Here is a 24160-nt window from a genome sequence, read left to right on the forward strand (position 1 = left end):
AACCACAGAAATGTTAGCTGCAATCTGCTCTACTTGGTATCTAGTCCACTCAGACTCCTCCAACCCTGACAGAGGCTGACGAGCATGCCTCTTGATTTATTACAACAACATCGCTGGCCTGTGACCCTGGACAGTCTGGCATCCGGATGAGCACTGGCTATTGCACGTGGAAGCATATGTATGTCATGTCTGTTCAATACAAATGACAAGGACAACAGGAAGAAAAAAAAACATGAAGAACTAAATAAATATTGTGGGTTTTGAATGACACATTTGGCTCATAATCATTGGGGAGGGGATGTCATCATCTAAATGTCCAGACTCATGAGGTGAAACTGATGGGGGCTGCTCAATCAGATCAGACACACAAAAAAAAGAGAGAAACATCAAGCGGAGTGGGGTCATCAAAGTTCACAGTTAACCCTTTGGTGAGACAGGAGGTTCACCCAGATATTCTAGAATTTTACACAAAAATTCCACAGATCCCATAGAACCCTGTGTTAAAAAAACCCTGCAATGTCCGTATGACATCATAAAGATAACAGTATACACTAGTATACGTATGTGATGGTAACTCCTCAGCAGATTGATACTTACGCCATGACGATCACGCTGAAGTCTAACCAGTTCCAGGGGTCTCGTAGGAATGTGAACGGCCCCAAGCAGAAACCTCTCGCCAGCATCTTAATCAGGGACTCAAACGTGTAAATGCCAGTGAAAGTGTACCTGAAAAGGGGAAGATATTCAATGGGGGGTTAAAGGGGGTTAGGGTTCAGGGGAAGAAGCGAAGGGGCAACAACACATAATGTGCTTTTCTAAACATTACGTCGCTAAGCAATGGACCTTAGTGGGAGCATGTACGAAACACCTCGTGTCAATCCTTTGACATGGTCCAGTCTAGAATGGCATCAACGGGAAAACAATTAAGAGAAGGGGGCTGGACCATAGGGACAAGGATGTATGAAATAGCGCTGTGGTTTCAATGGAGAACATGATGCTGTAAACCATTGGTTCTCAACCTTTTTTGCATAAATGCTCCCTGGACCTCATCATAAGCCTGCCAGTGCCCTCTTGATCTCCTCATAAGCCTCCCAACGCCCCTTTTAGTATTAAAAAAATAAACTATGCCCCCCAAAGGCACACACCCCTGCTGTATCTTTCTCAACACTCCCCTATGGCACCTCAACATCCCCTGGGGGGCTGTAGAGCCCCCGTTGAGAAACACTATACTGTTGAAGATGGACAGCAAGTAAAGTGCAAATGACTCGCGCAACTGGCCGTAGGGTATGACCAGCAGGGTTTTTTGACAGACAGAGAGGTGAGGTTGAGTTTTGCAGGTTATCATAACAAGAATGGGAAGTAACATCCTACCTGGATGCCATAAAATATTTTAAAGCAGAGGAGAGAACGTGGCGCTGAGCATGAGATGGAGGATATAGCAGCATTCTGAGTAACACGGCCATTACTCTTTTTTAAGTCCTGCTGTTTGATAGCCAAGCCCTGTTAGACGCACATCAAAATGAGGTAGGGCCTAGAGACGCGTCATAGTGGGGGGGTGGGGTGGGATGTGGCTGGAGTGTTCATCCCTCTGCATGCAACAGCACAGTATTAGGACTAATCAGAGCAAGAAACATAATGACGTGTAAGCTGCACTTCACAGTGATTCGCCAGTCTGAGTGGCATAAATTCAAAAGCACAAAGGATTGTCACTAGACTTGTCCCCGGGAAATGAATTACCACTGGTGGCCCTACACAGGGTGCCTTCAGATTTCTAGGCTAGCTCTTTGGTTCAGTTGATGCAAACGTGGGTTGTTTTCAAGGATGTCTCTCTCTGGCCAGTGATGAATGTTCCATGTGACATCAGACCTCTCAACATTGATGTCTGCGATGGTGGCGCACCGCCAAATAAACTGTGAGTGGTACTTAAGGTAAATGAGCCTTTTTAAAAAGGACGTGTAAGAGCCGAGGAATGCCCTTGTGGCTCAGACTGGCTTAATCAGTCGCTATCGCCGCCTCTCACATGGGCAGTCAGCCCCTGCTATGTGTGTGGAGAATGGGTGTGGCTTTGGCGTTACTGCCACTTTGGGTGCTGAGAGGTAGGGGAGCCGACAGGGTGGGACAAAGGGGTCAGTTGTCACGAGCCCAGGAAGAAAGGGGCCGTCTTGCGGCTGAAGGCTTAGATTAGGCCGAATCGTCTGCCTGTCATGCTAATCCATTAAAGGGGTATGCCACTATTTTGGGGCTTAATACAGTTAAAATCGTTGGCCAGGGTTTATATAGGTGGTAAAGTGTCTTATTTTTCATGTAAGCCGTTGTCTTGTTTTAAGACAAGTTAAAAGAGGAAGCATGTCGCTAAGCTACTGAAAGTCAATGGATCCGTGTAGCATGTAGCAATAAAAAACAATACAAAAACTGCACTCGAGAGTGCGCCTTTTCTACAAAACAATGTACAAATCTGGGGTGAGTTTCTCAAAAGAGAAGTTGTTAGCCTGTTAGCAACTTTGGTAGTTGTCAATGGGAAAATGCATTGAAAACAGCAAAGTAGCTACTGTAGTTAGCAACTTCTCTTTTGAGAAACTCACCCCTGTTCACTCGCACCCAGACCTTGTAAAAATCAGTTTGGAGTTCAGTGCACTTTGTGAAAAAAGAGGGTCTGATTCTACTTACATGCATGCCAATAACCACTTGTTTTCAGTAAAAAAGAACAGTCTGTTTGTTTTCTTTTGTCAGCTGCCAGTTACTACTATCATGTGAAGTCTCTTATTCTTTCATTCATTAGAGGTTAAAGATGATTGACTTGGGGCCATACAAAGCTTGCCAGTCCACAGCCAACCGTAATGGACATTTGTCAGAACACAGCCAACTTATTCGGCTACATGTTTAACATGGGTTGCATCCTCTACGGTAATGTCCATGGGGATTAGAACAAACAGATTGGCAGACTGCCCTGAAGAGCTGTGCAGAAAAAAAGAACAGGACTGGAAATGGGTAACATGTCACAACAATAAAGCAGTGGGCAAGGTGATGGATAGTGGAGACAGTGAAAAAATAAGACAGCCAGCCAGTCTGCCAGACAGACAGATAGGCAGGCAAACACACAGTCAGGCAGACAGACAAACAGGCAGCCAGACAAAAGCTATGTGGAGGGTAAATCGGCTTGACAGAAAGAATATAACCCATGCTCACCTCAAAACTGGTTTTGCCAAATTTTATCTCATTTACTGCAGATTTAACTCTAAACCCTTTTAATGATACTCTAAGTCATAATGATATTATCGTCATGATTTAGAGTATCATTAAAAGGGTTTAGAGAAACATACCCCGGAGCTCATTCCAATGTAGCATAGCGCAGGTGCCATTAGCGGAGTTTTCTAGGCTTCGATACACTTGAAATCGTTAACTTACTTGCTAATTGTGGTTGGCAAGGCAACAAACACCTGGCAAAGCTTTGCATCAGGACAAATAGGGTCACAATTGAAAGGTCAATACAATCAGGGACTCAGAGTAGACAGACGATAAGAGACACAGGAGAGGTGAAAGATCAATTAGCAAAGAGAAGTGTCACAACACTTAGCTGCTGGTTACACGTATGCAGACATTTTAACATGTGGATATTTTTTTGTATCCTTTTACGAATAAACATGACATGTGGATTAAAAAAACCACTGTGTGTTTTTTTGCGTTTCAGTCCCTTAACAACCAGAGTTTTGAAATGCACTTTAAAACTCTGTTTATGTGTAAACAAGAGTCCAAAACCAATGTATATTAAAAAATATCCACATGCGTGTAATCAGCTTCTCAGACAGAAAAGGGAAAATGAATGGTGTGTACTTACTCGACATACTTGGCCCATTGTGCAGGTTCAGACATCGCCATGAAACAACAGTTGGTCAAAATAGTGCACATTATGAAAAAACTGAATAATGTAAGGAAGGTTAAGGAAGACACATTTCATGTTATGTTACATCAGAATTACTGTAATATTAGATTTTGTACATAAAATAACATAGCCCATAAAAACCAGTAAGCAACATAGCATAGCATACATAATGAAACATAACTCTACATAGCATTTCGTTTCAAGCAGTTCTTTGGCTTTTTGACGTTCTCATTATACAAACAAGATTCTGTACATCTCAATATCCATGTGAATATTTACCATTTTATGGTGACAGTTTATAATTATAATGCATAAGTCTTCAGTTGTGAGCATCATGTGTGTTTTGTGTCTGATTGTAGTTAGGCCTACTGTAAAGATTGTGTCCCTTACCACCTGGTACAAAAAGGGTTAATTAACATTTTTACACCACAATTCTGCAACCCACCCAGAACCCCTTCGCAACCCACTTTTGGGTCCCGACCCACCAGTTAAGAAACACTGATTTACCAGGCAGTACTTGACATCTGCATGCAGCAGCTTTGTACTTTCCATGGTAGGGAGATCTTATCACATATATTTGCACCAGCCTAATGGAATTATAATGAATACTAAATAATGGAGTTTTACAAATGTTGGGCAAAAAGACATCAGAAATTCATTTTTGTAATGCTGCTGAACAGTGGTGACTCGAGAGCAGTGGTTCCCAATCTTCTTCAGTGGGGACCCACTTTTGGATTTAGGAATATTTTGTGAGCATGGCTTAATGGCACTCCAACATACCAATGAGATTGGGCTCAAGTTGTAAATAAATAATGATGCAAAATACATGGTATAAGCTATGGCGGCCTGAAATAGAATAAAAACTCCATTTGTATCACTGCGAGTCTGTTTTGCATTAAATAAGATTTTTTGGTTTTAGTTTACATGTACAAATAGCATAAAGGTAAAGAACAAGCTGAGTTAACCTGATGAGAGGCGAAACACATTGTTCACTCTGAATAAAAAAGTCAAACAAGTGTGCTGTATACTTCTTTCTTTTTGCATTATTACTGCTGCCTTTACCAGCACCTATAAGATGTTCAGGAATCTTTGAACCTAGACTAAAAACTCCACTTGTGTCACTGCACATCTGTGTATGTCTTACATTACATTTTATGACACATTTCTGAATTAGCTTTAGTTTCCATGCACAAATGGCATAAAGGTAAAAAACAAGACTAACCCACTTCATGCATAAAAACAAAAAAGCACGCTGTTTTCCAGCAGACCAGCTGGCCAGCCAACTAACCCACAGCCCAGTTTTACCAGGTGCCAATGTCAAGCCCTGGTGTGTTACATTGTTATTGATCCTATCCTGCACATTAATGTATGTCTTGCTAAACGTCACTCGTATGTTCATGTCTTGGGACAAAAGAGAAACACGATTTCAATGCCCTTATATGACCTGTGTATGTGTAGAAACAGACTTGTTGACTTGACTTGACTTGACTTATTACAGGGGCTGTGTCTGAACGGCTCGGCCTTCCCTCCGCATTGTTCATCACACAGTATTGATTGGTATCGGAGGTCAACTCCATGTAAAACACGTGACAAGACATGTGTTGTCCATTATGAAACATGAGCATGTGATTCAATAAGCCCTTTAGGCTTTGGGTCACACTCAATACGACAACTTCAATAGCTGTGGCTTCAGTGTGTCGCTGTTGGTTGTAAATGTGCAGTTTTCCTCCCAGACAGCTGTACGCACATAGACCTTAGCAGCCCTCTGATATTTAGCACACACTGCACAATCACGACATGACCAGTGTGCAGAGAAGCTGACAAGGGGGGACAAAGGGGTTGGTTGTCCCAGGCCCAAGGAAAAAGGGGGCCCACAATTGGGTCCTCATTACATTGTATGTACTGTACTGGGTTTGGGGCCGTTTCAGATGACTGTTGTCCCGCGCCCGGCCAAACCTCTCAGCGGCCCTTGTAGTGTGAGTCATCATTGTAAGTGGCTTAACTCCACCAATACACTCCTCTTACACTATGAGCATCACCCCTTTGGCTTCTGGCACGATGACAAAGGAAAATTCTGATGACACAAAATTTGCCACACGGACAAGGGCGGAAGCTCAGCTGTATGGTTGTAGCTAAATTCACATTTATTACTGAACATCCGACTGCAGCTAAAGATGATTAAAGTCTTCTTTGATACCCTAAATGCCCTGTCATGCTCCAGACAAGTCTAAAAGTATTGTCAGCCGCTTGTCTTGCGAGTTATTTTTCCATGCTGATAGGGCACCAATGTCTGCAGGGACGCACTATGACTCCATGGGCCACTAGGCCCGTCAACAGGAAAGGCCCCCCACAACGGGTGTTACTAGCTTACAAAACGATTCAAGGTTTTAGGCCACCAGTTGCAAGAGTCTATGTTGTTGGAAGTTTGGGGGGATTTTTTCCAACATTTGAAAATACAGTTGTTAGAAAATGTGATTTTAATGCAATATGAAAATGTGGATATGAAGACTAGTGCTTCAGGGCCCCCTTGAATCTTGGGTACCTGGGCCTGGGCCCAGTAGGGCCAGGCAGTAATGTGTCCCTGATTGCCTGCATAGGCCCCACTGATTTAAGAATCACATTTCTCACATAAGTGCAATCACTTCAGTGAGGCAATTCAACTTGTGCCTCTCTCTCTCTCTCACTGAGCTGAATGGTTCGAATGCATTTATGGCGCTGGTTAATCAAACATCTTTCTTGGCTCTTGAGCCCCTTGTTAGTCTGCTTTTAGTGAGGCCTGGTGGTATCTGCTGTGGTCTGAGAGTAGGCACTTGTCACCTCGCACATTGCTAAACACAGGCTCTCTAACGCTAGGGACACATAGCAGACGAAACAAGCGAGTCGAAGAGAAGTGAAATTCAGTGTTCCATTCTGACAGCTCAACTGCCATCCGGTCGCCACGGCAAATCAAATGTCATGCAACAATTATGTTGTTGATTTGATTGGCCACCGCAGGTGAAATTAGATCCTCATATGCATAGTATTAAACTTGGTCGAATAATTTCGCTTCGCTTCGCTCTTGTTCGCCTCCCTCATAGGAATGAATGGCGAAGTTCGCTTCGCTGGGCCAAATTCGTGTCTGTGTCCCTAGCGTAAGGGTGCTTTCACATCTAGGTCTAACAGGACATGGATCATCTTTGCCCAGGGAACCGTTCGATTGGGTATATGTAAAACTAAAAAGCAACAATCGTCCTCTGTTTCGGTCCAAAACAAACCATTCTAGATTCGGTGGACAAGGTGATCTCGACTGTTCTTCAACTGATCTCTAGAACTTTTCATTTCCAGTGCACTCGTTTGTTCCATTCTAAAAAAAATGCCATATGTGAATGTGAGACGAAATGGTGGTTTAAGCGATGGTGGCTTAAGAAGACCTCATACACCTCTCATAAATAGGGTGATGAAGGGGGTAGTTTGAGCCAGAGAATACAACACCAGCAGGGAAATTACCACCTTATTTCTGATCTGTGAAGTGTTATCGATGTAGATGACAAAAACGTACGCCAGAGGTGGGCAAACTCAAGACCGGGGGCCAATTGCAGCACACTGAGCCATTTCATGTGGCCCACAGAACCTTTACAAGAAAGACAACTTTTAAATACAAATCCACTATGTCTCTCAACGTTCTTAAAATGGCTACCTAAAATTTAAGATTAAACAAGTACATTGGGTAAATCCCAATACATTTCATTACAATGTGCAGGAATGGCACTGCTGACCAGTTACGCTAGCATACACTATTTCCTATAATTGACAAGGGCAAGCTTGTCTGCTCCTTCGGTCAATATTCTAAATCCAGTGAGGACCTTAGGCCAAAATAATTGCCGCCCCTGATGTAAGCTACTTGAAGGCGCACACGTGTAATAGCTAAATGAGATCAGGCGGCACGTCTGGTCTGACGCCTCGGCCTACAGTGACCGCAGACACCTCGGGAGTCAGGCCCTTCAGCCTCTTATCATGGCGACGGCCATCAAGTGGCCTCAAGAGTAATATTCCTACATAGTCCTTGAAAGAGAGGGGGTTGTATTTTTAGAATGTGTGTAAATATAAGAGGGGGTTGGGGGTGCATATAGGTGTGGTGTGTGTGTGTGTGTGTGTGTGTGTGTGTGTGTGTGTGTGTGTGTGTGTGTGTGTGTGTGTGTGTGTGTGTGTGTGTGTGTGTGTGTGTGTGTGTGTGTGTGTGTGTGTGTGTGCATGCGTGGGTGCATTCATTCTAGTCTGATATTGAATCAGCCCAGCAACCCTGCACTCACACCCCTACAGGTTTGCACTTAAATTACAAAGCTGCTGTGGAGGTGCAAGGTGCTGCTTTTATCTAACTTTCTTACCTGAGCCTGAAGAGAATTGCGTGTTTAGAGTTACTAGCTTGGAGTGGGCCTAATATATTCTTGAGTGTTCCTGCTATGTATAAAGCATTTAATTATTCAATAATGTATGACTAGAATACAACATTCAACTGAATTGTGCTAATAATTTAGCAATATTAAATTGTAATACAAATCAATAAATTATTGTCATCATCATCATCATCATCTGAATACATTTCATAGAGAGCACGTATTGAACCATCTTCTAAAGCAGGGGTGTCAACCTCAAATTGACTGAGGGCCAAAATCAAAATCTGGAACGAAGTCATGGACTGAACTTTATTTTAAAAAATAAACTAAAATTACATGCACGCAATAGTCATAGTTAAATTTCACACACAATCTCAATTCAAATATGCTTGCACACATTGTGTCGCATATAAGTGCAAGCTGTTTTTCCTGGCCTGGGCCCACTCATATTCCTGTGAAACACCAAATTTCATGTTCAAGTCTTGTTACGCTACTACTGTACTGGTGCATGCTGGCAGAATAAAACGACTCCGCATGCCACATTTGGCCCCCTAGCCTGAGTTTGACATCCCTGTTCCTGTTCTAAAGCATTACAAAAACACAGTATCATTGATTACTCATTTAGCAATGACTAACAAATCAAAAATGTTAAGGAAAAGGATATGAGTGTACCAAAACCTTTATTGATGCTCTTCTAACAGGATGAAAAGGGCTAAAAATATAGAGTGCAGGTGTGGCACTAAATCGAAAGATGGCCTTCCCCTTGTTGAGTACTATAAAGGTCTGTGGAAGAGAGAAAAGGAAACAGAAAGAGCAGCATTAGGGTCTATGTTACCAATTTAGCGCTAGATTTAGCAACTTTTTGACGTCCCTGGCGACTAAAAACTTCATCTGGTGACTTTTTGGACAAAATCATTGTTATTCAACATAATTGTAACTCTGCGCCGCCGTCAAAAGCGTTTCCCACGGTTAAGCAGGGCTGCAGATTAGCTCTGATCTCCAAACAATAGCTAGCACTGCCCATTTGTACTATGAACGAAGGCATGGGGCACATTTTCAAGGAATCAGCGTGTCGTGCGTGACGTCATGCGTAACGTCATGACGTCATCTAGCGACTTCAAGCGAGTTTTCAGCATGCCAATAGCGACTTTGGCTATTTTTTTGGGCAACACTGATTAGGGTGCATCAAACGCCCCTTGAAAATCAAAACTTAGCAAAATCTCACTCCTTTGCAACTTCCTTGCAAATTTCTAGCGATTCATGTTAAATAGTGGCACAATGGCATCGAAACGTTCAAACCTTGCGGTATTTGATACAACATAAGCACATATGAAGCATACATGAACAAGATATTTCCACAGGCAACAGATATGGTATGAGGGCTTGCACATTTGATCTGCACGATGACCAAACATCTGTTCGTAGTGTAGATTGGTGGTTCTCAAACTTTTTGTGCTTTCTACCACATGAGAAAATATTGAGCCCCAAGTACTGCCTTCACAACCAATATAAGAATAGTGCAGCAAAGGCCTTCCATATTTGCTTTTGCCAGTCAACATAGGAGAGATTCATGTATTCCTAATGTGCTGGCTGTGATTTCTACCTGTTAAAAGATACTGAGGATCAGATGTCCCTTATGTGGGTCAATTACATTTTAGTAGCACACATCTTTGAAATACTTTGAAATCTTCAAAATACTGCCAGCTGCCTTAAGCAGGGGAGCCTGAGCAAGGGAACCAATCAGGCAGTGGGGAGGGGGCGAAAGGCTTGACAAACGGAAGCTTGCAGTTTGTCTGAATAGATACAACTGACATGGCTGGACTGGCCACAAGGCATACAGGGCATTTGCCCGGTGGACTGTTGATGATTTTGTCCGGTTCCTCCCCTCAATGCAGTGGTATCAGTCCTCATGCCGCTACAGATGACCTCTCTTCGTCATATGTAAAATATCAATTTTGGCTGTTGCAGTTTAAGTAGCTCGTAATTACTAACACTGTTTTCAGAGGCTTCGTTGTCTATCTCAATGCCTGGCAGACCGGTCTTAACTTAAAATGCCCGGCCTGCTTTTTCATCCCAGTTCAGCATAGACTGACACGATTAACTACGTATATACGCCAATTGATACATTCGTAATGCCCAATAAACGGCCATGGGCAATCGTTAATCACACCCTACGAGAAATTGCATGCAGTAGGTGGCCTCCAGACTCTCGCACTTGTGAGAGAGTCTGGTGTTAACCAGGCTACCGTCAGACTGTACATGGCAGAGGAATGGCATAAACATGTAGTACGGTTGGATTCCTTGCATTTCTCTATCCACTCACCCAAGTGTTGTGTGCATGGTCATGCACTGTGACCTGTGTGTGTCTTAAGAATAACCATGCACCTCTCCTACCTCAAGAGTAGACTTCAGGGTCCTTGCTATTTTCTTTGCTTTTTTCATGACCCACAATATGAACTGATGATTATGCAGGTAAGCTTTGCATTTTCGTCAGGAATGCAGTCTCTTTATGTATTACTACATTGCTACACTACATTACAATTATTACATTACTACACTACTATATTACTACACTTTTCAATAAGAACAATCCAGACAACTGCCAGAAAACTGGTTGGCACAGTCGATCTAAATACCCAACCAGCTCATGCAATGAAGGTGGAGATCATATCAGCCTTGTCGGTCTTTGGGATAGAACTTCACACTGCACGACACACATCACCGAGTGCACAACACACATCAAAACACAACACACAAAATTAAAAGCTACCCTCCCTCTAACATTTCAGCTATTACACACTTGAACAGAGGTGCAGCCATGCAAAAATAGTGTTCACTATACAGCGTACACCAGCATATTGTTAGCCAGAGAAGCCCCAGATGGGACAACTCCATCTGTACCGTCCGCCACACACTCTCCCCACTGCCACAGAAAATATTGCAGGCGACATAGCACTGATGCCCAGTATGTGATGGTTTCTTCAAAGCGACCCAGGATTTATATGGTGACAATGCGACATAAATAACATCAGCCAGTCAACTTGCAGAGGAATCGTTGTGTGTGTGTGAGCGGAGCGGCAGTGTCCTCGTCAGCAGAATACCACTGTGCGTGTGTGCGTCTGTGTGCGTGTAGGAACACACAAACACACACACACACCCGCGCACAAACGCACACGAACACACACACACACAAACACACACACACACACACACACACACACACACACACACACACACACACACACGCGCGCGCGCACGCACACACACACACACATTGCTGGCATGTTGCGGCTGCAGCATTTTTTCTATGAGTTATGGCGGGCTTCGCTGCTCATCAGAAGCCCAACTCAGAAGTGTAGCATGGCACACACCGCAGTCAATTGAAGTGTAAGGGCCTCCACACACTGCTTCCGACAGCACTGTGGAGCATGATCAGTTCCGACAATTTCGGTTACCCCCGCAAACCCATGCAAACGTGTCGTGCTATGGCCAATTTAATCACAGCAGAGCCTGATAATCAATGGGTGGCTCCGACAAAAATAAAGCTATGCGGTAATCAGCAGCCGACATCTGCAAGTGTTAGCACCGGTGTGCAGGGGTTGTATTGAAAACAGTGGAATGGAACGTTGCCAGAGCAGTGCTCCACACTTTGTCGGAACCGGTGAGCGAAGGACGTGAAGGACTGAACGTGGCACAGACTGCAGTGAATTTTCAAATGAAGTGGTGGGTGGGGCAGTGGGTGGGTGGTGGGGCTGTTTTTTTAAATTTGTTTGTTGCTTTGAATTCTTTCCTTACACCCCGAAAGGATCTGATTGTTTCCAAGAGATTTTGCATCTGACAAATTGATCTGGGTCATCAGAGGGGGGAATACATCAGAGGAAAGCAAAGTGGCAATTCACTATTTCATTTCTCTCTCTCTCTCTCTCTCTCTCTCTCTCTCTCTCTCTCTCGCTCCCTCCATCCCCATCTCCATTTCTTCACCTTGATTATGAGTGATGTCATTCTCATCAGAAATGTCATGTCAATGTCAGTAGGTGGGCCTATTCGGTTTTACCCAAGGCAGACTAGGCAATTGCCTAGGGCCCCACCAAAATCTACCCACTGTACACCCCCCCACCACCACCACCCCATTAACGTCAGCCCTGTCACAATAAATGCCAACAAAAATAATTCAAGAGGGCCCCATATCTATATTTAGTCTAGGGCCCCCAAATGGGTTAGAACCGCCACTGGGGCCTATTAAAGTGACTTGATCTGCTGTTGGCTGACGAGCATGGCCAATGGTGGCTGGGTCAGATGTGGAAAGTGAAGGTCTGAGTGAGATTAAAGACAGCAAGGTCAAAATGCCTCGCTCACTTCACAAGTGGGAAAGTAAACAACATGCTACCCTGTCTGACACAGACACACTTAAACTAGTGGACAGGTGTGTGGGCTTTCCTTCCTTGTGTCTACTGTACAAGTATGAGCAGTACTGTAACTTCTCCCCAATAACATGTGTCTGTTGTATTTGTGTATATGTGTGCATACTCACATGTGGATGGGTGGGTCACATGTGTGTAAGGACACACATATTTTTTGTCTCATTCTCTGATTTTAAATCAGATTGCACCTGTCCAGTTTGAGATGATTTTTTAGGATTATCAAAATTATTTCCAAATGCCAAAAGAATTCCATTTATTATCTGGTCTAACTTCCTTTAAACTTCATCAACTGGGTCAAAACGTTTAGGACATCCTTCTACTAGCATTCATGTATATTTGGCGGTAATGTTGACCAATTTCTCCTGACAGAACTGGTATAGCTGAGCCATGTGTGTAGGCCATCTTACACACACATGCCATTTCAGCTCTGTCCATAAAAGCTGAATAGGATTTAGATCAGAGATTTGTGATAGCCTCTTCAAAACCTTTACTTTGTTCAACAAAAATGACAGTTGTTTTAAAAAGTCCAAAACAATCTTTATTCAGTGGGCTCGTACATAAAGAATCACCAACGCATATTGGCCCTACATCCTCCATCAGGAAAGTATACCACCAAACGGTCCAGAAAGAGAATTTCTGGGGGCACTCAAGGTTGCGATTGCTTAATACTTTTTATTGGCTACTTAAGAGCCCCCTACACTGATGAGCACCAAGGAAAAAGGTGAAGACCCGAAGCAGTCCAATTATCTGTTAATGTTTATACTACCAAACCGGTTAAAATGGCTTGAGGAGAACAACATTTGAGAACTACTTAATTTGGAAATAATTTTAATGATCTTTAATTACCATAGCCCCTTAATGCACGCCGTTCCACCATTGGAGCTCTGTATTTGCTGTAATTGACTACCATAGTACTACATCACTATGACAGTACAAAAGGGCCTATAGGAACACACTGCAACTTGGTCACTGCCATTCTGGCTAATTTATATCAGGGGCTGTGCTTTACTGGATTAAACTGGAAAGGTTGGATCCGATTTTAAGTCAAAGAATGAGAGATAAAATATGATTTGGTGTCTTTACATACATTACATACGGTACGGTGTGTGTGTGTGTGTGTGTGTGTGTGTGTGTGTGTGTGTGTGTGTGTGTGTGTGTGTGTGTGTGTGTGTGTGTAGTACGGTGACATGTTGGCATGGTGGTGAGGGGGGCAGGGCAAATGGTGTTTGTGGTGTAATGGGGCATGGAGCAGTTGGGGTCTATATGTGTGTGTGTAGAGCATACAGTAGAATCAGCTGCAGGGTAAACATGCTATTGTGGAGATGGGGGGGGTGGCATTGTAATGTTCATAGTGAGTTGGGGAGGGGAGGTGTGTGTGTGTGTGTGTGTGTGGGGGGGGTGCTATGTGTGAGTGAGTGAGTTGGGCAAGAAAAAGAGTGTCTAATGTCCAAACCAGTTCAACAAGATGTAACATGGAGGGAAATGTAAATTGACTGCAGTGCAGTACAAATGTCAAGGCAGTCTAGCTAAACCCAGCCACAGATAATGTCAAAAGGAGGTCTACAACTTTTGGAGGCTTATTGCATTCACTTGAAAAAAACAAAACATTGCAACAGGTTATCTCGTAATTCCAAGATAAACATCTCATCTCAGATGTTTTCTCAACATTAAAAGATAAGATCTCAAAATTACGAGATAGGATCTCATAATTGGGTTCACACGAAAACAGAGAGAGAAAAGACATCATAAAACGCTAATGAATTAAAATTGAATTGAAGAAACTCTCTTACTCTCTGGTTCTTGAAATAGAACGGGTCGATATCCTCCAGAGGAACGCCCACCAGTGCAGAGGGAATGTCTCCGAAGATGCGGGGCAGCTGCTTGCCGGCCTCCAGGTCAGCGCGGGCCTTGAGCAGCTCCACGTCCCCCAGGTCCTCCTGGTACTCCTTAGCGTTCTTCGCCTCCTCCTCGGCGATGCGCTGCTCGATGCCAGCCAGGGATTCACGAGTGAACCGGTGTAAGCTGTCGGGACCCGCTGGTAACAGCAAGGCTGCCATCTTCTCATCCTGAGTCTTCTGTCTTTGGGCTTACCTCACAGCTAAAACAGTATAAGGGAAGGAAAATAAAGTCAAGTCAGTTCCTACTCTGGTATCTGGTGTCTTCTGTCTTGGGGTTTACCTCATAGCTAAAATCGTTACAGTACATATACATAGGAAGGAAAAGAAAATCGAGCCGGTTAGTGAGAGTACAAATTCAATGAGAGTTACATCTTGAAATTCCCACACTAGACCCCTTTTATCGAAAGCATCATTGCTAACCACTTAGCAACTTACAAGGTTTCCAAAGTGAAATTGCATTGCAACCAAATAAATTGCTAACTTAGTTAGCAATGATGTTGTCGAGAAATGCACCTTAGTGTCTGTAGTCGTAAAGCTGATAAGAAAACCTTGATTTGAGCAACCAGGGAGATGACACTATATGAAACAGATAGCAAGCTTACATTGAATAGATATTGATTTTCCATCTGAATCATCAGAATGGTCGACATTGAAATATTGATGCAAAATAGATGTTGAATCACCATTGTTAAACCGATGTAACCCGACCTAAAATAAAGTTGACAGCAATGATATTGAAACAACATTGATTCATGGTCGTCCTTATTATGATTGATGTATCATTGATATTTGGTAATCACGTATGATCGAAAGGCCATCGATATATAGTTTACCGGGAAAGATTGAAGTTATCGGTCGTTGCTGAACGGGACAAGACAAAGAGTGGCGCACGCTCGGATCCAGGAACAATTACAGGTAAGCAGACTTTCATACTTTTACACAGTAAGTATCCCCGGTCCGCGATCCATAAACGGCCACAGTTTTCCGAGAGCGCCTGGTGCGGTCACGGCCGATTTCCTCCGATCACCTACGATCGGCAACACAAGCTGAATGAAACAGGCTAGCCGGCTAGCGAGCTTTACTGCAGCCATTCTGTGAACTGCAGCTAGCAGTATGTGTACTGTCAGTTTCTGGAACACACACTAAAACGTAATAAACTTAACTTGTGTGTATGTGCTTTAGACCTTCCACGACCACGACGAGAGCTCCAGCTCTGACTTTCCTGGCCCATCACAATCATAACGACCTAAAAGCCCAGTAGGACCGATGGCCAGAGATGGAGGAGGAGGGAGACAGACGCAGCAGAGGTCGGGGACCTTGATTAGGAAGACTCCAACAGAACGCCCTGCTAACTGTAAGGATAGGTACATTCATCCCACAATACCATATTTCCTGCTGTATTCCTCTAGATGTGTAAGTATTGTAATGGATGTTATCACAACAGATGTAGGCCTACTCTATAGGCCTATCGCAAAACCAGTAGCCTACACCTGTTGTGATAACACTCATTACAATATTTCAGAAATTGCACGATAGGCTATGGGATTTTCAATATATTTTGAAAAGTTTTATGGACCGATGTGTGTTGTTAGGATTCATTTTAATTAAAACTATATTTTGTGTGTTTCAACAGCCTGGTGGGAATCGGATGGATGATCTTGTTTTTCCACAAGCTGTGCAGAAATGGCTGCGCTATGCGCCGGACAGAGGTGCCAGTCGCGGTGACAGTAATTAAACTAATTCAAATAAACATATTTCTTAATAAACATCTTGTGTTTCATATTTATTATTTTATATTATTAAAATGTGGATCCTGGCTGTAGATAAAGAAGGATATATGAGCCAGATCATTAGCCTTTCTATTGAAATAACATTGAAAGCTCATTGATTTTTAGTTACGTTGAAATTTCAATGTTGTTTCAATATAGGCACGTATCGAAATACAGTTGAAGTTGCGCGGATCCATAGTTACAAAATCAACATAGTTTCAATGTTAGTCGAGGGTGCAAACTGATGCTAAATCAACATCGACATCTGATGTTGTTTCAATGGTTTAGCGTCGGCAATGGAATGCTGATTCTACATCGATTCAATGTAAGCTTGCTATCTTGGAGAGGCAATAATATATATAAAGTTCTCTTTGCACAAAGTAAATTCATCTGACCAGCTCTATCCTAGTTTTAGTCGAGTGCACACATATCTACAAGACACTACAGTATATTCATTGGTAGGTTGGAAATGCTAAATTTTTCAATGTTTGCTCGATCTTGTTTTACCTTAAATTGGACACATGCTGCTTATCCTAGAGTTTGGACATAGACTCACACGTTACATGGATAGGGCTATATCTTTTGAAGAACTAACTTTTTACGTTTTGCTGCTAAAAATGTCTATTTCTGGAAATTCAAAATGGCGGACATGGAGAAGATCCACTTATTCATGTATGAAAAGAGCAGCTTACCCAGTAACAATGAATACTTTTCTGAATTTGATGGTAAGTATTTGTGAAAAAGGTAACATTTGTGAACGCGTAGCATGAAGTCTGGAAAGAAATCGATAACAATATTACACAATGCACCTTTAATTATATCCTGAAATGTGGTGCATCAGAAGATGAACGAATTTTCCTCGTGTCGATTGGTATATCCAGTATTTTCATTAAAATAATAACTCATTAAGAAAATTTGAATCAAAATGTTAAATGAATTCATTAGATGGAGCATACCACACTACAATACAATACTGTAAAATGTGGACAATGGTAAAAACAACCCAAGGAAGTTCAAAATGGATTACAAGATAGAGGATGGTGAGAACTCCAGTTTTAAAGGCTTACATCTAAAAATAGTCAAGCTATGCTACTTCCAAGTACAGTATCTGATACACGTCGTCACACTGAGGGGACATGGCCATTTGAAGGCCTGTACCTGTCTTCAAACTGAAGGTGTCCAGATCTGCTTTTAAATTATGCATACAGTTCCATGGGCTTAAAATGGGCATGACACCTAAACTTTGGAGGGCCTCATCTCCAAAACTGGTAGCATGCTAAAACTTGATATTCTTTTATTTGGCAACAACATGTATCTGTCTGTGTCATATCAGGCAAATCAAAGAGGCCTGGAGAAACTCTAGGGAATCATGTAAATTGACATGAAATGACTGTGATGAAATGGGAGTGACCATCACTAAGGTTGTGGGTGCACTCTGACTGCCATGCCATCAAGCCTGGTTCTTTGGTGTAGCAGGTAGAGCCCTAGTATGATACCCCAAAGCTCTGGGTTCAAGTCCCGGTAGGGCAACTCTTTTCCCCTCCGCTATAATGACCCTTATTGCAAAAAAGATCAAACCAAACATTTTTGTATATTCTGTCACTCCAATAACGAGAGTTTTGACTAGGCAAAGAATGTTTCATATGCAGGGCGGGCATCCCCGGTTCAGAAAGTTAACAAGCCTGCCACAGTATGCTCCAATCAATCAATTCAATGAATTAGCTGATTACCACACCCCTTCATCAGAGATAGTAAGAATGGGCACATTCGTGACGGTGCATGTAGAAACAGTCTGTGCAGCGCGCATGCGCAATTACAATGCATTCCAGTTGGAACATTTTCACCAAAATGCATTGAAATGGTGATATGCACACTGTGCAGACTGCTTTTGCATGCCTCGTCACAAACGTTCCCATTCCTTCTGCCTTCAGCCAGGTTGATGAGCTAATTCGTGAACTGACATGTGTTTCGTGGCATAGCATGTTTGATGCAGGTCTTCAGACTTAAGAGTAAGTACCATGCAGTGTTGTGAGTTGTTTTGACTAATTAGGCACATAATAAATGATGCTTCTGACTCACACAAAGTCTCACCTGACTAAACATCTGGCTATTTAATGGGCTGTATAAGCACATCAAGAGATAAGGAGCTTGTAACTTCAGTATCTCAGAACAAAAAATTGTATTGTAATGAACTACCTTCTGACGTGACATTATACATTGAATCTTACATAACTCTACAATGCTAATTGTGATCGAATGGACAGAACTCTTACTACTGGTACATGTCCATCAGGTCATCTATGCATTCATGTATACATACAATGATGAAATGGCAGGTCTGCCTCATCAGCTGCCCTTAAGACATTGTTAGGTGCACAGAAAACTCTTTCCTAAAATAGTTCAGTTTGCTCATTCAAACCTCCGTGGTATATAGGTCACAGGGTATATACAACATGTGAAATGGTCCCTGGCATTCATGCCTCTCTTTCGCCGGTCAAAAGCAGGCATCCAAGAGTGAGGCTGGACAAAAGGGATAGAGGCGTGTTTGGGTGGTGGTGGAGGGGGGTGGGGGTGGGAGTGTTGGATAGGGTGGTGGGGGGGGGGTCACTTTGGGACGTCATTGTTGCGCTTGCGGGGGCGCGCGTCTCCTGATGACTACAAGCCTGACTGACTTGTCAGTAAAAAGGAACTGCCCTGTGTTCTGATTGCCAGACTGGGCTGGCATTTTAAAGGGTTGAGACAAGGGACAGAGGAATACGGTGCAACAACGCACACATAACACAATACAAGACGGGAAAAAAGCAATTAAACAGAGGAAGAAAAATGGAGAATTGCATCTGAGTATGTCTCATCCTCAAACCTTTGGTTTCACATGCTTGACTGCATGTTAGCGGGCACATGGTGGCTTTGAGTGTTAGTGTGGGAGTGAGCATGCACGAGAGAGAGAGAGAGAGAGAGAGAGAGAGAGAGAGAGAGAGAGAGAGAAAGAAAGAGACAGACAGACAGAGAGAGATAGAGCGAGGGAGTGGGAAGGGGATTGTGCTGTATTTGTCACAGCACACTTGACACTGATGAGCTGCAGGGCCAGTGTCAAATGTCATCAGGTGCAACCATAGTGTGCCATAGCCATTTTTTTTTTCAGAAAGTGCACTCAACTCCAAGCTGTTTTTACAAGGTGTTCGTATGCGAGTGAACAGACTTGTAGATTTATTGTGAAAAAGCCCCATTCTTGACCATAATTCTTGTTTTTTTTAAAATTAGTGGGTTAGCACGACAGACAAGACGTTTGCGGCCCAAGCCTTCAGTAACATCACCCAATGCTGTCTCACCAAGACCTGCCTACCACCACCACGCAGCCCTGTTTCATAATAAAGGAACCTCTCTGGGTCCAGCCATGGCTCAAACGGTAAGGCACTGCACTGTTATACCAGAGATTCTTTAAGTATATAGAGATATGCCAACATAATAGGTTTCTATGGGCACCTAATGTGACCAGGTTCCGGGCTGCCTAAAGGGGCGTGCCCTAATGCTCCTAGCATTGAATAGAACAGTCCTTAGGTCTGCCTAGGTCTGCCTAAAGGGGGATTTCCCCCCTCTCCCCCTTGCAATAATAGAACCTGGAAACAATGGGCCAATGGAACCTCTCTCTCTCTACTCTCTCTGGTTATACTGGAGATCCGGGTTCGATTCAGGCCCGAGGTCATTTCCTGAACCTCCACTGTGTCGCTTTCTTATTCATTTTTTGTCCCACTCTTCATTGCACTATCCCAATAAAGGCGAAAAAAAACCCAAATACTTTTATAAAAAGGAATTCTCTTCAAAAGGAAACTCAGGTGGACCAGTCAGTCATGCCCTTCTGTGAAGGTATTGAATTGTTTGCCCGGGGGACAAAATTATTTACGCATCCTGTCTGTTCTGCAGAAGAGAGACACAACATGGCATCATACCGCTGCATTTGAATAGCACGCCGTCTTGAACTGTCTATCACGTGTGTGCACCATGACTTTGCATGTTAACTCGCGCTCCAAATGTGACAGGTTAGGGGTGGTTTAGGTCTGGGCAAAATTTTGCCATTTTCCTTGGTTGTTTCACTGTTGGCAAAATTAAAGCGGAAGAAACATTGCTTTACTGAAAAGTTAGGGTTAGGGCCTCCACACATTGGCTCCGACAAAGTGTGGAGCACTGCTCCGCCAAAGTTCGATTACATTGTTGGCAATACAACCCCGCACACAGGCGTCAATGTCCATGGACATTCGCGGATGTCGGCAAGCGATTAGTGGCGAGTTCTATTTTGTCGGAGCCGCCCATTGACTATCCATGTTATATTGTGTGAAATTGGGTTTGGGGGTCAGAATTGTGTCGGAAGCGAAAGTGCTCCGCATTGCTGTCAGAGCCAATGTGTGGAGGCCCATAGGAATGGTTTTGGTCAGGGCACAGCTCAGCGTTTTCGGGTTTAACAACAGAAATTCACAGCGGGAAAAGTGGTTGCCTTGCACGAGCCTGGTTACGTGAAAAGCTGCTTTTCTGCTGCGTTTTAGAGTTCATGTTAACATGCAAAATCCTTGCACCAAAACACAGAATGCACGATACAACATGTCTTTTCATGATGGCAGTCTAGGAGGCAGGACAACCGTTGTTGTCGGTTCGGTTGAGCAACAGCAGTGAAACACCATGGAAATCAGAATGCAGCCCACATCCCAACTAACAGAGAAAAACCCATCTACCTGATGGATGCTTTGCAAATACAGAGGCTTCAAAAAGACTTCCAAAACCTCATCTGCTACCATTAAGGCCAATCTCCGACAAGGTAACAAGCACCGGAACATCGGAACATCCCACTGCCCTATCAGGTTCTCCTGAATGCAACTGACCTTGTTTATTCCTTCACGAAATCAGCAATAAAGCAGTCATACATGGTGTAAGTGTGTTTCGGCCTTTCAGCTGGGTGTGTGTGTGTGTGTGTGTGTGGGGGGGGGCAGAGTTGGGGTGGGCACTGAAGAGACTTTGTCTGCGAATGTCAAATAGATACTATGAGTGAATCATTTGTCAAATCAGACTCAGAGTATGAGATTTTAAAAGTTTATTTCCAGAATTTATGCTGCCCATTAATTCAAGAAGCAGGTAGCAAAACAGGTTTAATATTTAGGGAAGGCCTATGTTATTTAAGGTTTTCAGATTATTCCCAGTTTAGTAATTTTGTGCTTTATTTATGCTGCCCATTCACAACTATTTCATGAATATTTTCCACCACCATCAATTTTTATCAAGTATTCATTATGGCTTGAAATGTTACGTTTTTCATACATAAATAGATCTGTGTCAGCCATTTTGAATGACCAGTTAAAGACATCTTGGGAAGTATATTGGTACATTTGGTCAGTACATTGGGTACAGTGGTCACACACCTCACCCTTAATACCTTTTAATGGAATTAACTCGCTTATGCTTCTGATCAACCTTAAATTGCAACTCGTTGCTTTGCTTCTATTCACGTTCTGTTTTGAAAGTCTCATCTTTTTCTCTGGCCACCCGACAGCAACAGTTGAAGTGTGCAAAGTCAACTGCGATTTGATGAACCACCTGTAAGTTTTGGATGCAGTTGTCAGCCATTCACTGATAATTTGCGTAGGCCTACACAAGAGAGCTGTGTCTGTCCTATAGTTTAACCCCGAAGTGAGCAAAGGGAGGCGGAGCAGCAGAGTTGCTCTGTTATGAAGAGTGTTCATGAAAATGATACTGTGAAAAGTGTTGTCTATTGAAAAATGAAAAGATTTATACACAGTACTTTGGCACAGGCCTAGGGTTTTCCTACGTGAAACAAAATATTGGTCTTGCAAAATGTTTTCTCCCAAAAAAATGAACCTGCGAGTTTTATGTTCGGGTCAATGTGATAATATAGGCCTACAGCCTCTATAGCCCAGTAAGGAAGTTTCAGATGCCTCACCCTGAGCACACCTGCCCCCCCAAATGTCTGCGCACACCAGCTAGCAGAGTTTGGCGTACGTTAGTAAACCTCCCTCCTGGGGCCTCATACAGCATCAGTAGCACTGAGCTATCGGTCTGCACCTTTAGCTCAGCGGTATCACGGAGGCAAGTACTGGCACACCACCTCATTTCAATCTGTGTGTCAGTGGATCTGATGCTCAGATGTGATCGAACTGCACTATATGTGTTGTGAAAGGACTCAAGAACAGTACAAGCTGCCTCAAGAACAATACAAGGACCATGAATGGACATAATTTCATAAATCACCTTTCTACAAGGATATTTAAGTAGATATTATGCACACAACAATCAATTCATTTTGGTTGAATATAAAAACAGCTTGGAATCATGTGCAAGGCTCAAATTAAACAAAGGCAGCAAATTCAGTTTTATTACGTTATAAAGGCCAAATTCAATCAAAATTGTGAAGGGTAATATCATGACATTTAGTTAGAACATTAAACAGCAGTAGGCCTACAGTTAAATTCAGCACAAAAACAAGAGATGGTTCTGCCACTCCTATCCACCTTATTATTCAGCCGATTTCAACGTCTATCATGCTTCCCCAGTTTTTCCAGTTTTCTCGTTCCTGTAAGACTGCCCATAGCCCTTCTGAATGATTTAGCACTAGCAACTGCTACCCAAATAGCCAACTGAAGGGAAAACACAGCCGAAGCATGATGAATACACATGATGACATGGACACATGAGATGGACAACAAGGTAGGTAAACTGTAGCCTGATTATCATAGACTTTCAAATCTCTTCAAGACTTGGTCTGACCAAGACCATAACAATTAACGTTTCTCAAATGGCATGGTTGACCCGCCTCCCTAGGTCTGCTACTGGTTGCCTGGTGTCCGACAAAGTGGGTTGAGTTCACGTTTTTTCGGGAGATCAGAAACAATATTCACATTGCTCTTGGCCTGATTAGAAGCGAGACATCTCCCACCTGGCCGGCGACAAGAGCCAATTACTTGCTGAGCTGCGCTGTCATTTATCCAATCATCTCTCCATCGACGCATAAGCTTTTACAACTGCTCATACCTAATCGGTATGCTTTCAGAATATCTGCTGCCGGTCGGTGGCAGATGATATGTGCGACTCACATCCGGTAGATTCTCATATGGGGTTGCTACAGAGTCCGCGCCACTTGATCTTATAGGCTGCGAAGCACGAAGAACATGTTGTCGTGCTGCACATGCAAAGTTACAAAATTCAGCAGTAAGAAAACAATGTTTTACAGCGCTACTTTCATATATACGTTTTCATTGTGATTTAAACTATGTGGCTTGAGTATTGCTCATTTATTCAATTTCTGTATTCCCATTCATTCCTAGATGCCCATGGTCTTACTAATCTGAAGCCAAGATGGTCGCGGAGTGAAAGGACTCTTGGGAAAGGACTTTGGGGATTCTCAGTGGCTCTCAAGTGAAGTCTGTTTCTGCTTACAACCCCCTTATCAGTTTCCACAACAAAATATGATCTTGGCTTGTTCATAGCCCCAAGCACAGTCCCTGGAGCTTTCTCTGTGGTGATCCGCACCTTTTGTCCTGCATTGAGCTCTTGCAGTTATCTGGCCTGGTGGCAGCAATTGTAGTGTGATGCTTGTTTACGTCATCCATCCTCATTCTACCTGCGGAAAGCCTCCAAGTCAGGCCATTTTGGTGTGAGCTGACCTGAAAACTGCGGGAAGGATGTGCGTAGGTGTCTTCCCATTAGTAGCTGAGCAGGTGAGTACTCACACCGCCGCTGTTGAACGCATGGAAAGATGCGGAAGTCGTCAAAAGCAGAGGGCATCAAAAGTTGAACTTCATCTAAAAATATATAATGA

The 24160-nt window shown here is 43.2% G+C and overlaps 1 protein-coding gene across 1 annotated transcript in view; it reads right to left on the reverse strand.

The window, feature by feature from the left end:
- Nucleotides 1-24160, reverse strand: part of scn5lab (sodium channel, voltage gated, type V-like, alpha b) — a 120704-nt gene that overhangs the window by 85774 nt on the left and 10770 nt on the right. Inside the window, 4 exon segments of the mRNA XM_063206665.1 lie at nt 598-726; nt 3836-3925; nt 8918-9036; nt 14465-14772. Coding sequence (XP_063062735.1) covers nt 598-726; nt 3836-3925; nt 8918-9036; nt 14465-14731 — 605 coding nt within the window. The 5' untranslated portion in view covers nt 14732-14772.

Source organism: Engraulis encrasicolus, chromosome 9 (assembly GCF_034702125.1).
Source record: "Engraulis encrasicolus isolate BLACKSEA-1 chromosome 9, IST_EnEncr_1.0, whole genome shotgun sequence".
NCBI classification, from domain to species: Eukaryota; Metazoa; Chordata; class Actinopteri; order Clupeiformes; family Engraulidae; genus Engraulis; species Engraulis encrasicolus.